The sequence below is a fragment of the Hoplias malabaricus genome, chromosome 14 (genome assembly GCF_029633855.1).
Source record: "Hoplias malabaricus isolate fHopMal1 chromosome 14, fHopMal1.hap1, whole genome shotgun sequence".
Taxonomy (NCBI): Eukaryota; Metazoa; Chordata; class Actinopteri; order Characiformes; family Erythrinidae; genus Hoplias; species Hoplias malabaricus.
In genome coordinates, this window is record NC_089813.1 from 34,122,150 (window position 1) to 34,136,932 (window position 14,783).

At 37.5% G+C, this 14,783-nt stretch overlaps 1 protein-coding gene across 2 annotated transcripts in view; it reads left to right on the forward strand.

Annotated features, from left to right (window-relative positions):
• The window catches only part of LOC136666252 (tumor necrosis factor receptor superfamily member 14-like), a 67,316-nt gene that overhangs the window by 14,757 nt on the left and 37,776 nt on the right, over positions 1–14,783 (forward strand). Inside the window, exon 10 of one of the 2 annotated variants that reach the window (XR_010795349.1) lies at positions 293–535. Coding sequence is in view for 1 of the 2 variants with exons in the window: in XM_066644344.1 (XP_066500441.1) it covers positions 293–314 (22 nt within the window). In the remaining variant the exon portion in view is untranslated. Of the gene's footprint in view, positions 1–292; positions 793–14,783 lie in introns of those variants that run through there. The other variant, XM_066644344.1, reaches the window with a different exon arrangement.

Sequence of the window (14,783 nt, forward strand, 5' to 3'; positions counted from 1 at the left end):
CATGTGTTTCAGTTTCATTGTCCAACCCCTGTATATATATATATATATATATACACACACACACACACACACCTACCTGCTGGTGTGTGTGTGTGTGTGTGTGTGTGTATATATGAGAACAGAACACTTACATTTTTTTTGTTTAATCTACAGCAAAAGGATCAAATGTATATTTAATAGTCAATATTAATACTATAAAAGGATTGAGCATTTAGAAATTAATTTACATTTTTTAAAGGAATATTTTTTAAATCATTTTTGTTGATAATAAATAATCTCACTTTTTTTCCAGGGAGGATGAAACCCAAGGCTAAATCTGTCATCAGATTGTTTCTAAATGTAAGAAGTTTTTAGGAGACACCCCTGTGACAACTACTACTTCATGATGACAGGCCATCTTCCCTAGTCCCCTGTGTTGCCTAGAACATTTAGCCTCCTCTATAGATAACTTAAGTTATCTGCTCACTCCATACTGCACAGAGCCACAGGTAACCTGTAACGATGGTGGATACGGTCTGGATTATAAACAGCCAGGGTATTTCACACTAAACGACTCTTCTTTGCCGATTTTATGGAAACTGGGGCAAACCTGTCCAGGAGAACTATATCTGACCAGGGATAATACACTACATGACCTCAAACTCCTGAACCAAACATGCGACTTGCATTCACTGGGAGACACAGACTAACATGTACAAACCGGATTCCAAAAGAGTTGGACACTAAACAAATTGTGAATAAAATCTAAATACAATGATGTGGAGGTGACAACATCTAATATTTTATTCAGAATAGAACACAAATCACAGATCAAAAGTTTAAACTGAGAGAATGTATCATTTTAAGGGAAAAATATGTTGTTTCAAAATTTCATGGCGTCAACAAGGCCATTTTTTTACCACTGTGTGGTTTGTTGATTTGTTGACACTGTGAAATTTTGAATCAACATATTTTTCCTTTAAAATGTTACATTTACTCAGATTAAACTTTTGATCTGTCATCTATGTTCTATTACGAATAAAATATTGACATTTGCCATCTCCATTCAGTTTTTATTCACAATTTGTTTAGTGTCCCAACTTTTTTGGAATCCGGTTTGTATGTACTCTGTGGTTGTCGCTTGTATTGATATTTTTGTAGATCCAAAAAGAAAAGGCATAAAAAAATGAGTCATGAGACATTAGGTCTCTCATGTCTACAATCATTATTTTAATTTGATTACAGAACTATAGGACTGTATTATTTGTTTTGTACTCAGCACAGTATTGGATTAAAATCAGTTTAAATGTGTAAAGCTTTAAGTAACACTATAGAAAATGGCCCACTATTCAAATAAATATATAAAGCAGCTCCTTTCCATTAATGAACATGAGAGAAATGGTGCTAATAATTTGCAAATAATCTTAATATTCAGTAAACCTACCATGAGCACTCAGTCATAGTGGGTGTATATGACAATAGAGTCAGTGCCTGTAGCTACAAGTTAAGTGAACTTAATAAGATGGAAATTCACTGTAATTTAGTTATTGTTTAATGAATTCCAAGATAATGGTGCAACCTTTCAGGAAATTTGGCTCAATTAAGAATATAAATAGACATTCAGAGAAGTTCACTGTACTTCATTTAGTTCCTTTGCATGGTTTTAAATGATTCTTTATAGAAGTATGTCCTTGTTGTAGAGTATTATGTATTACTCTTTGCATTCAGATGATCACACATGCTTTGATTTGGCATCAGAACCAGGACCTAGAACACCTTCTAACAAAATTAGTTGAATCAAGTTTGTTTAAACAGGTAGAATAAGGTTAGAATTGGATAACACTGGCTTAGACTGTCAGAAAGCCTCCCTTTATTATTACCTGGATTGTGCATGTGAATTTGTAGAAGGACTATCATTCATTCATTCATTCATTCATTCATTCATTGTCTGAAACTGCTTATCTAATTCAGCTCCCAAAACCCACCACCTGGAGCTGTGTGACTGCAACTCTACCTGCCGCACTACCGTGAGTAGTAAGTGAGGAAATGAGTAGTAGCCTATATGTAAGCAAACATTATCATTCTCAGTACATTTGGTCTCAGTTCAATGGTTATTCTCTTTATTTATTGCAAGAATTTCACATATTAAGCCAACCACAAACCAGTCTGTAAATCACATAATGCTGAAAATGTACTCCATATAATATACTCAATGTTTCCAAGTACAATATTAACACAGTACTACAAAATACACAATAATCTAACACAATATCCCAAAGAACTCACTGACATTCTCTTAAACTTCCAAACAATGCTCAAACAGAGCAATTTGAGCTGCATTAGTTATGGAAATTTGTTAGAAGAAGCAAAATAACTAGGATACCTATTTTGTGCAGGGCATTTTACGCAAAACAGGACATCACAGTTAACCAGACAGCCTAGGTTTCTAAAAGTATCAAACTATACACACTGTCTGAACTGTGGTGTATAAAGTGCCCTGCAGTCTAGTATCTGTGCCTTAAGAATTGTGGTGAGGGCCCTACAGTCCAGTTTCCATGCCTTAAAAATTCTGGGGTGAGGGGCATGGCGTAACCACAAACATCGCATTGACCCTGAGACCCTGCTCATCAACACAAGCTTTTAGGAACAGCTCCATATCAGCCCTGTTTTTAAAAACAAATAAAAAGGGTTCTTTAGCCTCTGGGTCGTCTCCAGAGCCTTTACGAAAACTACATATCTCGAAGCCAGCGATGTGCTTGAGTCATGCTTAAAATGTTCTTCCACGCTCACTTGGAGCTGTACGGCCCACTTGGAGCTGTACCACCCACTTGGAGCTGTACCTCCCACTTGGAGCTGTACCTCCCACTTGGAGCTGCCTCCGGCCTGCAGAGATAACCTTCTCTCCAGCTCCAGCGTTAGGGACCGTCGCACGAATTGCTAGAATAAATGTATAGTGTTTAATGTTAATATCCAAATATTAATCACTTTCCTTATTGTACCTAATGATGTCACATCAAATTGCAAATGTACACAGTTTTATTCCTCACATACTAAGGCTAATTGTGAAAAATTGTGCTTTTTTAATGAAATCAGTAACCAAATAAATCTGTTAAACTCTCAAGTTATGGGACCAAATGTGGGATCAATTTGGGATCAGAACAACTTAGAAAAGTTCAGATATTTAATCTTCACACAATTCTTATTTATGGTGCAAAATTCAGTCATTTATTTCACAATGATTAAAATATTCATATAAATCTATTTTTCTCTCATGTCATTGGACCTAATGATGCCAAACCAACACAGAATAATATTTATTCTTTACACACTACAAGGCTTATTTAATTTATAATGATGTTAATAGCCAAATGTATCTACAAATGCAGAAGAGCTGAGACATTGTGCAAAATGTAAATGACAACATTTTAAATGTTGAAACTGAGAACGTTTATGGCTTTTTTAAAAACATTTGCCCATTTTGAATTTTGTGCCAGCAGCACGTTCCAAAACGATTGGGACAGGGGCATGTTTACCACTGTGTTACATCACACTCTGTAAGTGTTTGAGAACTGAGGAGACCAGTTGCTGTTGTTTTGAAAGTGAACTGTTTCTGATTCTTTTTTGTTACAAGATTTCAGTTGCTCAGTTAATTTTTTGGTTTCTTTTGTTACATCAGGAATCTGCAACTGTACCGGTGAATATACGTTTGGTAACTGGTGAAAAAAAAAGCAGAATTCTGAATCTCAAACAAATGTTGAATGTGAAACCAAATTTACCACAGTTATGATGGGACATTTGAAGTCAAACCAAACGTTTTAATATGAAAATTGTGAATAAAAAACAAACCTCTACATTGTGTGGAAGGGAATATCAAGAAGTAAATTAAAATGGAAATTCAAATATGATGCTGGTAAATTACTGGAACATAATGGTGGTTGCTCACTTTTTTGCCTTTTGCTGTCATAGGTAGATATTGTAGTGAAATTATGTACACTTTTCTGTGTAAATAGGTTGAATATAGGACATACTCATGCTCATTCTTGTAGATTCAATCTCTACAACCTGGCAACCATTGTGACTTTGCGTCTGGGTAGGAGTGGAATGGGGCAGAAAAATCTATCCAGTGTTTTGAATTTGGACTGCTGTAGCCATTGTAAATACATTCTTTCTGTATTACAGATTGCTCTTTTAAGTGGTTATGAGTTTCATTGAAAAAAAGGAAAACAGAAATAATGGATTCAGTCATTAGATTACATTTAACGCAATATAAGGAAAAGACACCAATTATTGTTGCATTCCTTAATTAGTTTTTTGTTGCTGCATATGACAAAAAAATCTTAAAACAAAAAGACAGTCCCAAACCAAGCAAAGGCTTTGGGTTTTTTATAACTTCAGTGCTCATCATGGCAGTGCTCATTTATACAGAAATATTTACATTTTTATGTAAAATCTGATTGACCCAACAGGGCTGTATGTAATGGAGGTAAGTTCAGTCACAGTCTCATTTAATAAATATATTGACTAGCCCACTCACTCTGGCTCTCTGGTGTCCTGCCTAGAGCTTTAATCTGTTTTCGTATCGTGTTACAGTTAAACAGGTTTTACAGATGCACTCCTCACACAGGCATTAACAATCAGATGTGTCCACGGTATTTGGGTTGTTATAAGTACAGACTGTGAAGTTCTGTAAAAGCAGAAGCTGACTGCTTTGTCCATCAGAGAAATACCTTCACACATGAATATGGATTACGATAAATAATGAAATAATCTGTGTCTGAACAAGAAAATAACATCAGCAAGATATTATTCTAAGGTACTATTCTAAGGCCAGGGCTGGAAACATTTCCTCTAGTTGATTCTTCAGAAGAGACTGTGCTCAGAGAACTTTTATTTTTTATTTATTTATTTCACTATGCACTAGGGTTTCACTCAGGATAGAACGCCAATCCATATCTGGGCACACACACACATTCACTCACACAGCCATTCATTCACTTACTCACTCATTCACTCACACACCAGGACAGTTTTTAGAGAAGCCAGTTCACCTAACCTCCAAGTTTTTGGACTGTGGGAGGAAACCTTAGACCCAAGAGGAAACCCACGCAGACACAGAGAGAACATGGAAACTCCACCCAGATGGGACTTGAACCCAAGATCCTATGGAACGCCATTGGTCTCTAAATATTATACATATTTAAATATAATACATTATATTGTTGAATGAGGTGTTTTATATATATATATATATATATATATATATATATATATATATATATATATATATAAACCCCTCACTTCAACCACCACAGAATTTACTGCTGAAAAAAGCCGTTTTTTAATTCAGATTTTTTGGTTCAATTCCATTTTGATGGAGATTTAACCTCTCAAGTTTTTAATGAATATATAAAAGTAGATACACATAATTAAATAAAACATGAGTAAATTAATGTAACTTTAAACATATTATACATGTTTACAGAAAGAGGAGGATCTGGAAATTTCACTATGGGTTTGTATTGACACCGAATTTTTTAGCAGTATGCTATTAAAGGAATGCGCATCATTTATCAATGTGAATGAATTACTCCTCGGTATGTGTCACACACAGTGTGAGAGAATAGTGATGCTTGTTTGATATAAAACTATGAAAAGCTTTAGTGCATGTTATGAATTAAGTTATATAATAATATGCATTGGGCGGCACGGTGGCGCAGCAGGTAGTGTCGCAGTCACATATAAAAAAAGGGGCCTGGAGGTTGTGGGTTCGATTCCCGCTCCGGGTGACTCTCTGTGAGGAGTTGGTGTGTTCTCCCCGTGTCCGCGTGGGTTTCCTCCGGGTGCTCCGGTTTCCTCCCACAGTCCAAAAACACACATTGCAGGTGGATTGGCGACTCGAAAGTGTCCGTGTGTGTGAGTGAATGTGTGTGTGTCTGTGTTGCCCTGTGAAGGACTGGCGCCCCCTCCAGGGTGTATTCCCGCCTTGTGCCCGATGATTCCAGGTAGGCTCTGGACCCCCCGCGACCCTAAATTGGATAAGCGCTTACAGATGATGGATGGAATAATATGCATGTTTATAAATTTTAAGGTATTAAACACCAGATTCTTTTATTGTGAAAAATAAACTTCCAGTTGCTATGGGGATCAGCTTACTAGTATTGCTGTCTTCACACTGCTCACGTAGGGCTCAATGTAGCCATAGGTCAGCGCTTAGCTCACTATGTTATGAATAATTCAGATGAAACGTAGGGACTACGTTCACAAAGGATTTATGTTTCCTGTCAGCTACAGTGTGTGATGTAAATCCTATCATGAATATGTAAGTACGCCCGGATTTGAGGCCTCCCATTGGCGAAAACCTTAAGAAGCGTGTAAACGTGTCATTTTTGGTCACGTTATCGCGACAAAATTGTACGTGTTAACACGCAAAATTTTAATAACGTGTTAACGCGCATGTGTTCACACGTTTAGAGCCCAACGGCGTTCTATAGGCGATCCCACTAAGCCACCATGTCGCCCAGGACACCATCTGAGAATCAGAAACTACTGAAGGACAAGTCAAACTGATCTGAGTTATGTCACTTCAGATACTTCCTTGGAGCAAGAAAATCTTAAGCAGATTTGCTCAGCTGTCTGATCATCAAAAAAGAGTTTTTGAGTGTATTAATTTTTTTTCTTTTAAATGTATTTTATATTTGTATTTGTTGTGCTGCCTCATATTTATGTGGCTTGTCTTTGACTTTTTTGTCCTCTCTGTTTCTGACACTGTCATCCTCAGAATAAGGATATGTTACTGTTGGTCTGGCTGCATAAATGGTATTACATGAATGTGAATTCACAGAGAGGATCCTTTGGAATTCCCCTCTTGTCCAGACAAGTGAAAGTACAGTCACTTGTGTGTTGCTGTATTATTAAAGGAGATAAATAATGTTTGTTAAAAAGACAACCATTACCTTATGTAGAGGACATTTCACTGGAATATCGCTTCATCAGCTATAACAGGAGATGGGAGTGAGAAAGCTGAAATATAATGACTTTTGGCTGTAAAATAAATCAATAAAATAATAATTAAATAACAGAAACTCATTCAGTGTCTGAAACTTATCCAGTTCAGGGTCACGGTGGGTCCAACGCCTACCCAGTCCTTCACAGGGTGACATACACATTCACTCACACCTACAGACACTTTTGAGTCACCAATCCCCTTACCAACATGTGTTTTTGGACGGTCAGAGCAAACCCAGGCGGACACAGGGAGAACACACCAAACTCACAGACAGTCACTGGGAGCAGGACTTGAACCCACAACCTCCAGTTCCCTGGAGCTGTGTGACGGAGACACTACCTGCTGCGGCACCATGCCATCCTAAAACAGAAACTGATTAGGTTTGTTTTATTTAAGTGAGAGGCTGTAGTGGACTTTAGAAAGCTCTGTATAGAGAATGCAGAGGTAACTGGTACATACGTGCACCTGAATAACTAACTGACCTTTGCAGTTTTCAAATAATGATAGAGCTGTTGGTTCTTAAGCAGAAGGCTTTTGGGCCAAGCACAAATTCCCATGTACATCCTACCAGTCTGTTTGTGCTAGTAATATTTTCTGTGCTGTTGTGTGCTGGGGAAACAGCATTAACAAATAAGTTCTGAAAAAAACAGAACAATCTTATAAGTAAGGCTGATGCTGTTGTATTAGTCAAGCTGAACTCTCAGAAAGCTGCTTATGGAAAATGGTACATCCCCTGCACATAACAGTGGAAAAACAGAAGCATATTCATTGGAAGGTTGATACAGATGGAGTGTGTTAAAGTGCACTCTCTGAGACTCAACCTTGACTCAGTGAAATTGATTTGTTTTGGTTCCTGGATGTATTCCCTTGGTCATGTGATCTTCCTGTTCTTGTGTTACCCTCATCATGTGATCATCCACGTGGGCCTTTTAATTTGGTTCCAAGTGGGTCTTGTATTGTCCCTTACAACCAGACCCCCAGATTTGGGTGGGTTCTGTTCTGGAGTTTGTGGGATCTATTTTTCAGCATGTGTTATGTTTCATGAGACAGACCAGAAAGGTTAAAGTCTTGTTACATTTTTTTAATAAATGTGTGGTATTAAATAGATTTTTTTAAATTTAAAATCATAAATTATTATCTAAGCTTCATCTGTTAATTTAATGTTGATTCTAATCTTTGGTACAATGATAATTCTCATCAACTCAGTGTTTATAAACTGAGTATTCATTTCCCTAAAGAAATATTTTTGATTTCTGCTTTTCTAAAATATTTGTTTTCTGCAAAGAATGGAAACTATGGACTAGGACTTTCCAGAAGACAATGGCCTTCCAACACTGAAAATAAAACAGATTTTTGTTGTTGTTTTTCTACCAATCAAAGACATCTCATCAGCATGAAGTGAGCATGAAAAGGATTTAATCTGAAATGATTTAATCTGAAATGCACTCTGCTTTAACTGCACTGTGTGTGATCCTAGTAAGTCTGTCTTTTACAGTAAAATTGCAAATAACAAATTACTTACAACTAAGTTGGTGGAAAGTATTTTTCTAATTTAGCTCCTAAAAAAGTGGGATTGCATTCTAGCAAACAATCTCTCAGGAATTCTTTATTGCTGTGTAACACGCAGGAAACGCACAATAAACGTTTTTGACTAAATTTTAATTTTGTGGCTGGGGTTTAATCCCCACCTCAGGTTAAAGTCTGTGAAGAGTTCTCCCTGTGTACACATGGGTTTCCTCTGGGTGCTGCAGTTTATTCCCACTGTCTAAAAACATATGTTTGTAGGTGGATTGGCTGTTCAAAAAGTGTCCAGAGGTGTGAAGGTGTGAGTGTTTGATGCTATGTGTTGTACGGGAGCCCTGTCCAGGATGTGTTCCTGCCTTGCACCTTATGATTCTGGATTGGGATTCACCGTGGCCCTGAACAGGTTGTGGTTACATAAAAAATTAACTAATGAATAGTCTTTGTGTTTTTCACAGGTCAGGGTTTAAGAATAAAGACTCCCTGCACTAGAGAGTCAGACACAGTGTTCGAGCCACTAGATGGACACTACTGCTTAGAAAAAAAGAGGATTAGCTGTTCTTTAGCTGCAAAACACACAGCCTGTCTCCCAGGTACAAAAGTACAAAGTACAGTACAAAAAAACAAAGAGGTTGGTGAAATAATAATAATAGACTTTCCAGCAATAACTTGTATAATACAGGGTGAGTCAAAAGTCACAGGACACCCTTTTATTTCTTTAATATGTTTCATGATCACCTTCTCATTGGAAAACCTTGCCCTTAATCCAATATGGCAGCTTTCAAGATGGTTTTCGGGACATAGCCTAAAAGACAGGCCATCTCACCCCTCATCCATCTTGTTGGAGTATTGATATAAAACAGTGTCCTGCATCTTTTGACTCATCCTGTAGTTTTCTCTTTAAATAATTGAGTCTGACTTTTTTTTCTACTGTAACTGAACAGAACTTGTATATTTTATAGAAACAGCTTTCACAGACACTAAATGTGCTGAATGTTCAGATGGTACCTACTCAAATGGCTCTCTTCAAATTTGTCAAACACATACAAAGTACGTCTCCACTTTTTCAGTGACACAAGGGGTTATTCTGATCTTAATTAATAATATTAGGAGGAGATTTTCAAAAAAAGATACGAATAATGACAATCTAAACACATAATTTCATAATAAAACCACAGTTATAGATTTTATCTCTGTATGGTACTGCTCCACCAAAACAGCTACACACTTTTCACCAAGCTAGTCATTTCCATTGATTCACAGCTGTGAAGTTTCTGAATCTGGAATAACTATTAGTTAGTAGGGTGAGCTGTGAGAATAAAAGTGATAAGAAATAAAACAGTTATACGAATAGGACAATGTTAGGAATAAGATTAGTGACATACTCCATCCACTGGGGGGTCTCCTTATATTATCCCACGTGATTAGGATGGCCCCAAATGTTTTTGAAGGGATGGGAGATAGGAGCTGAAACCTAGGGTGTAAGCACATGTCGGAGGCCTATCAGCTTGTTAAGTGTGATGCCATGCGTGACGTTTCACCGTTTCCGGGTCCAAATGTGCCTTTTGTCACTTGCAATACATTCATAAGACATGTGTTTACTGTTTGAATAAAGCTGAATTCCTCAATCAATTATGTGAACTCAGTGCAGGAGTTCAGAAAAAAGGAATAAATTAACCGTAAAAAGAAGCAAACATGGCAACACAATTTGTACATTTGCAGCTCATTCTGTGTGAGCCGTGTCTGGGAGCAGAGGGCCATGGAGAGAGAGAGATAGCTGTCTCTCACACTGTATGGAGCTATATTAAGGTCAAAAGTTTTGTTCATTTGAAAAAAAATCTGAAACTGAAAGTTCAAATCTTGAGATTGAACTTTGAAAAATACAACAGTGCATTAAAAATTTAAAAAGTGTAGGATGATGATTTTCAATTTAAATGGAATTTTAATTCAATTTTTTTTTTTTTTGAATAAATCATATATTTTCAATTCATGTTCCTATATATTTTGATATTTGAATTCTTGTATTTTTCAATTGCAGATTTTATGTTCTCAGATTGAAATCTTAATTTATTATAGTTTCATATCTTTTTTTCGGTCACAGATCTTATTTTCAGTTTCAGATCCTTTTTCTTCAGTTTTGGATTGTTTTTCAGTTTCAGACTTCTGACCATTTTCTCGCGTGGGAGGCGGCACATCAGCGGAGAGGGGCATGGTCTAATGACTGACAGCATAGCAGTGAATGTGGAGGAGCTTCCTCTGTGTTGACAATAAGAACTATCGCTGAACACTGAATGCAGTATTCAGTTTTAAACAGTTGTGAAGATCTGGGGCTTACAGAAATGAAGGCAGGAACCAGTTCTACTGATGCTGAATGTGGAAATAAAACATCCCCTGATCTGATAGTTGGAGTCACAATTTCAGTTCTTATAATTGTGGCTGTAGTGGCAGCAGCAGATATGTTTCACCAAAAAAAAAAAAAAGTATGTTTGTCCAATGTGCAGGTAAGGATTTAATACTTTGTAACAATTACCCTAAATGATATTGTTTGAATGTTTGCTACAAAAAATATGAGGGGGATACCACATGGGACTGCATAAATGCTACAGTGTTAAATGAAGACAAGGTAGCTGAAATGAGACCTTTTATCTAGTATAGTGTTTACTAATTATCTTACTCATAATATTACAACATTAATAACAAGCAAAAAAAATGTATATATTCATACAACATAAACATACAAAAAAAAAAACGTATACAAAACCAAATAACCAATTAAACAAACCAAAAGAAAAAAACCCACAAACAAATAACTCCTCAAAACACAGTCCTTTTATCCTATAGGAGCATGGGCTTAGGTTTGGGTAGATCCTTAATGGAAAAGGAGATAATTAGTCCCACCAGTTGAAATGCAGTCCACAAAGGATGAGCAGCAGGAGGAAGATATAAACTTGAAGGAACTTGGGTATGGCAAAACCTCCAAGCAGTTCATCAATTCCCAGCCATCCGTGCATTAGGAACCTCCTTAATGAGCCTGAAACTTAAAGTTTCTCACAAGGAGGTCTTCCAAGCAGAGCGTACATGTGCCTGTAGGTCAACGCTCTCCTACTCTTACTTGGCTTCCCCTATTTATACCCCTAGACATGTTAACCTCCCTCCTGCCCCCTAGAGGATAGGAGGAGGTATACCATAGTTAGTTACCAGGTTGGTTACAACTTAACTGTTGAGAACAATATGTTGTATTAATTTTTTATATTTCATTTAAAACCGCTGTGTTTTCCTAGCAGCTCTGAACAAAGACGACACTGAATTAGGACTGGGACCTATAAGTATTTTGGGTTTTTACAGTTAGCTAAATATTGTGTGTTAGCTGTAATTTAATGTGTGCTCTTTTAGAATTAAAACAAGAAAATGAAATGGAGAAAGAAAAACACTATATGACTGAAATTATTATTATTTATTTTTCCATTCCAAGGTAGCACCCTCCTCAAAGACACCTATGTTGACCAAAAGGAGGTGAGACACATTGGGAATTGATAAATGTTTTTTTTTATTATTATTGAAACAATGCAGTCAATATTAGACAAAATAATATTTCTGGTTGTTTTTCAAATCTTCTTTGTTTTGCACATTTCTAATTAATTAAAGCTCAATACTTATTAAAGCAATAAACCACAAGAAACCATGTGGTTCTGTCATTTTATCATGTGGAAGTTTTAGGCATGCGAAAAGCCAAATTTGTAATTTTACGCTTCTTAAAAATTGATTAAGGATTGATTTCAAGTTTTATTAGTCTAGATCAGTCTGATTTTCAAGCTGAATTTTTGTGAGCAATGTTAGACAATATGTAATGCTAAGCCAGGTGGCTTTTATTCTAATTACTATAGATTGTAAATGCTTATCTCTTAGCATTTGCAGATATTTACATTAAAAATATCAATATTGGTCTTCAATTCTGATAGTGTTACCCTACCAAAAAACCTGTCTGTTTTAAGATACATTCTGTGACTGCGAGCTGGGACACATCATCAGTGATGTTTCCCGAGGTCCTTGGGTGTGTCATTATCTGTAACCGTTTATCCAATTTAGGGTCGCGGTGGGTCCTGAGCCTGCCTGGAATCATTGGGCGCAAGGCGGGAATACACCCTGGAGGGGGCGGCAGTCCTTCACAGGGCAACACAGACACACACACATTCACTCACACTTTGGAGTCGCCAATCCACCTACCAACGTGTGGGAGGAAACCAGAGCACCCGGAGGAAACCCACACGGACACGGGGAGAACACACCAACTCCTCACAGACAGTCACCCGGAGCTGGAATCGAACCCACAACCTCCAGGCCCCTGGAGCTGTGTGACTGCGACACTACCTGCTGATGCCTTGGGTGTTTCAGGTCTTTCAAAATCAGACACCCTCACTTTCAGCTCCCGGCTTGCATCCCAGTAGCACTGGACCACAGACTTGTCCTCTTAATCCAAAGATTTCTTTTACAGTTTAGTTTGTGTTTAGGGCCAGTGGTGGAAAATTGTGACAGAAATGAAAAACTGAGTCTCTGAGTCGGTATCAAAGTGAGTAACAAATTTATTGGAGAAAGGAAATGCAATGCATAGACTTCAAATCCCCTTCTCCCCTGGGACAGTTTATCACAAAGCCTTTATACCCCTAGCCCCTCCCTAATTATGAAATCATTCTATTGTCCATGAACCATATATGTACATGGCCATGAACAAAGTTACATTACGCAGGTGCTCACTCTGTTTCTAACTATCTTTGATGTTCTGACACATTCTGCTCCGAGAGTCCCCTTCCAGACCATTGCAACTAGCTTCAGTTATCTCAACTCAGTACGGAGAGGAAGGGAACTGAAGGTCAAGATGTGCCAGCACACAGTTATCTGGCACACATACACACATAAGCCTGCTGCCTTCACATAGTGTTCAAGAAGGGAAAACAACCTGAGTCACACAAGCATATATGGCTTTTTCTGATATAGATGAAATTAACAATCCCTTTAATTTATTATGAATCATTTCAATAAACAAATTCCATCACAGGCCAAAGGTTGAATGGAAAAGAACAAGATAATCTGTCTAGGAAATCATTTGTTAATTGTTTTGTTAGAATGGATCTGTTTATGTATTAATGTTCAACAACATATTTACATGGTTATGTATGCAACTATTTACATCAACCCCCTCTAACCAGACCTTAGACCCATTGCAGGTTTGACTGTCCAGAGTCTCTTCTTTTTTGAAAACCAAAATATTGCCACCCTATTGGACAACAAACTGAGTAAATTCAGGCACTGATCTGTTTTCAGTGAGAGACAAGGGACTGCTGTATAAACTGCTTCAAATAGACCTGGATGTCTGCAGAGATTCCAGACCAAACCACTGAGTTTACAGGGTTTTCTCTTCATCACATGGACAGAACATGAGCCTCTCTGTGAAAAGCAAAGGAGGTGGTGCATTTTTTTTTTCGATCAGCATTGCTTGGTGAGAGTCCACTTGATTGACATTAAAAAACTAAACCTGAGGAAAGTTTCTCCCAAGTACTTTCAGAGTATCACATGCAGTACTGGATCACTGCTACAACCCTTCTGAGACACGTACACAGCCCTCTCCATTTAGCATATTGGAGCACAGGAAGCAGGAGAGAGTGCACCCACCTATCTCCATCAAAAAAGCCACTGTGGAGAATGTCAGCAGCTTCAAGTTCCTCTGTGTTTACATCAAATAGAGCTGTGCATGGACAGATTATGTAAAAGTATGTAAAGTAATCTCAGCACCTCTGATACTTTATGAATTCCCAGTGGTGTCCTGTAAAGAGCCTGTACACCATTCAACAATTGACACAGTGGATAAACTCTGGTCATTCCCAAATATTTTATCTTACATTGCTTTTACAAAAAAGTAACTCTAAAACAGCACTTCAGGGAGATAAGAGTTCTTTAAATGTCATCCAGCAACAGAAGTGAACAGGACCTGGTGATGAAAGGAGGGAGATAGACCTTGTGTGAAGGATTAATTGACTGCAAGCTCATTAGCAATTTGTGAATCATAGACTGCGTACTGTGAGTGATTGACCACTTATTGTGCCACCGGGCCCTGTAAACAGGTTTGAATATTGTGTGTAGCTTTTTTGTTTTTTAAATATATTTGTTCTAACTAAAATCTCACTGTGGAATCACACCACCATCGTGCTTCCCACTACCTTAAACTGCCCACTTCAATAACCTCTGGCCACCGAGAAACAAGACTACAGGGGGGATAAGTATA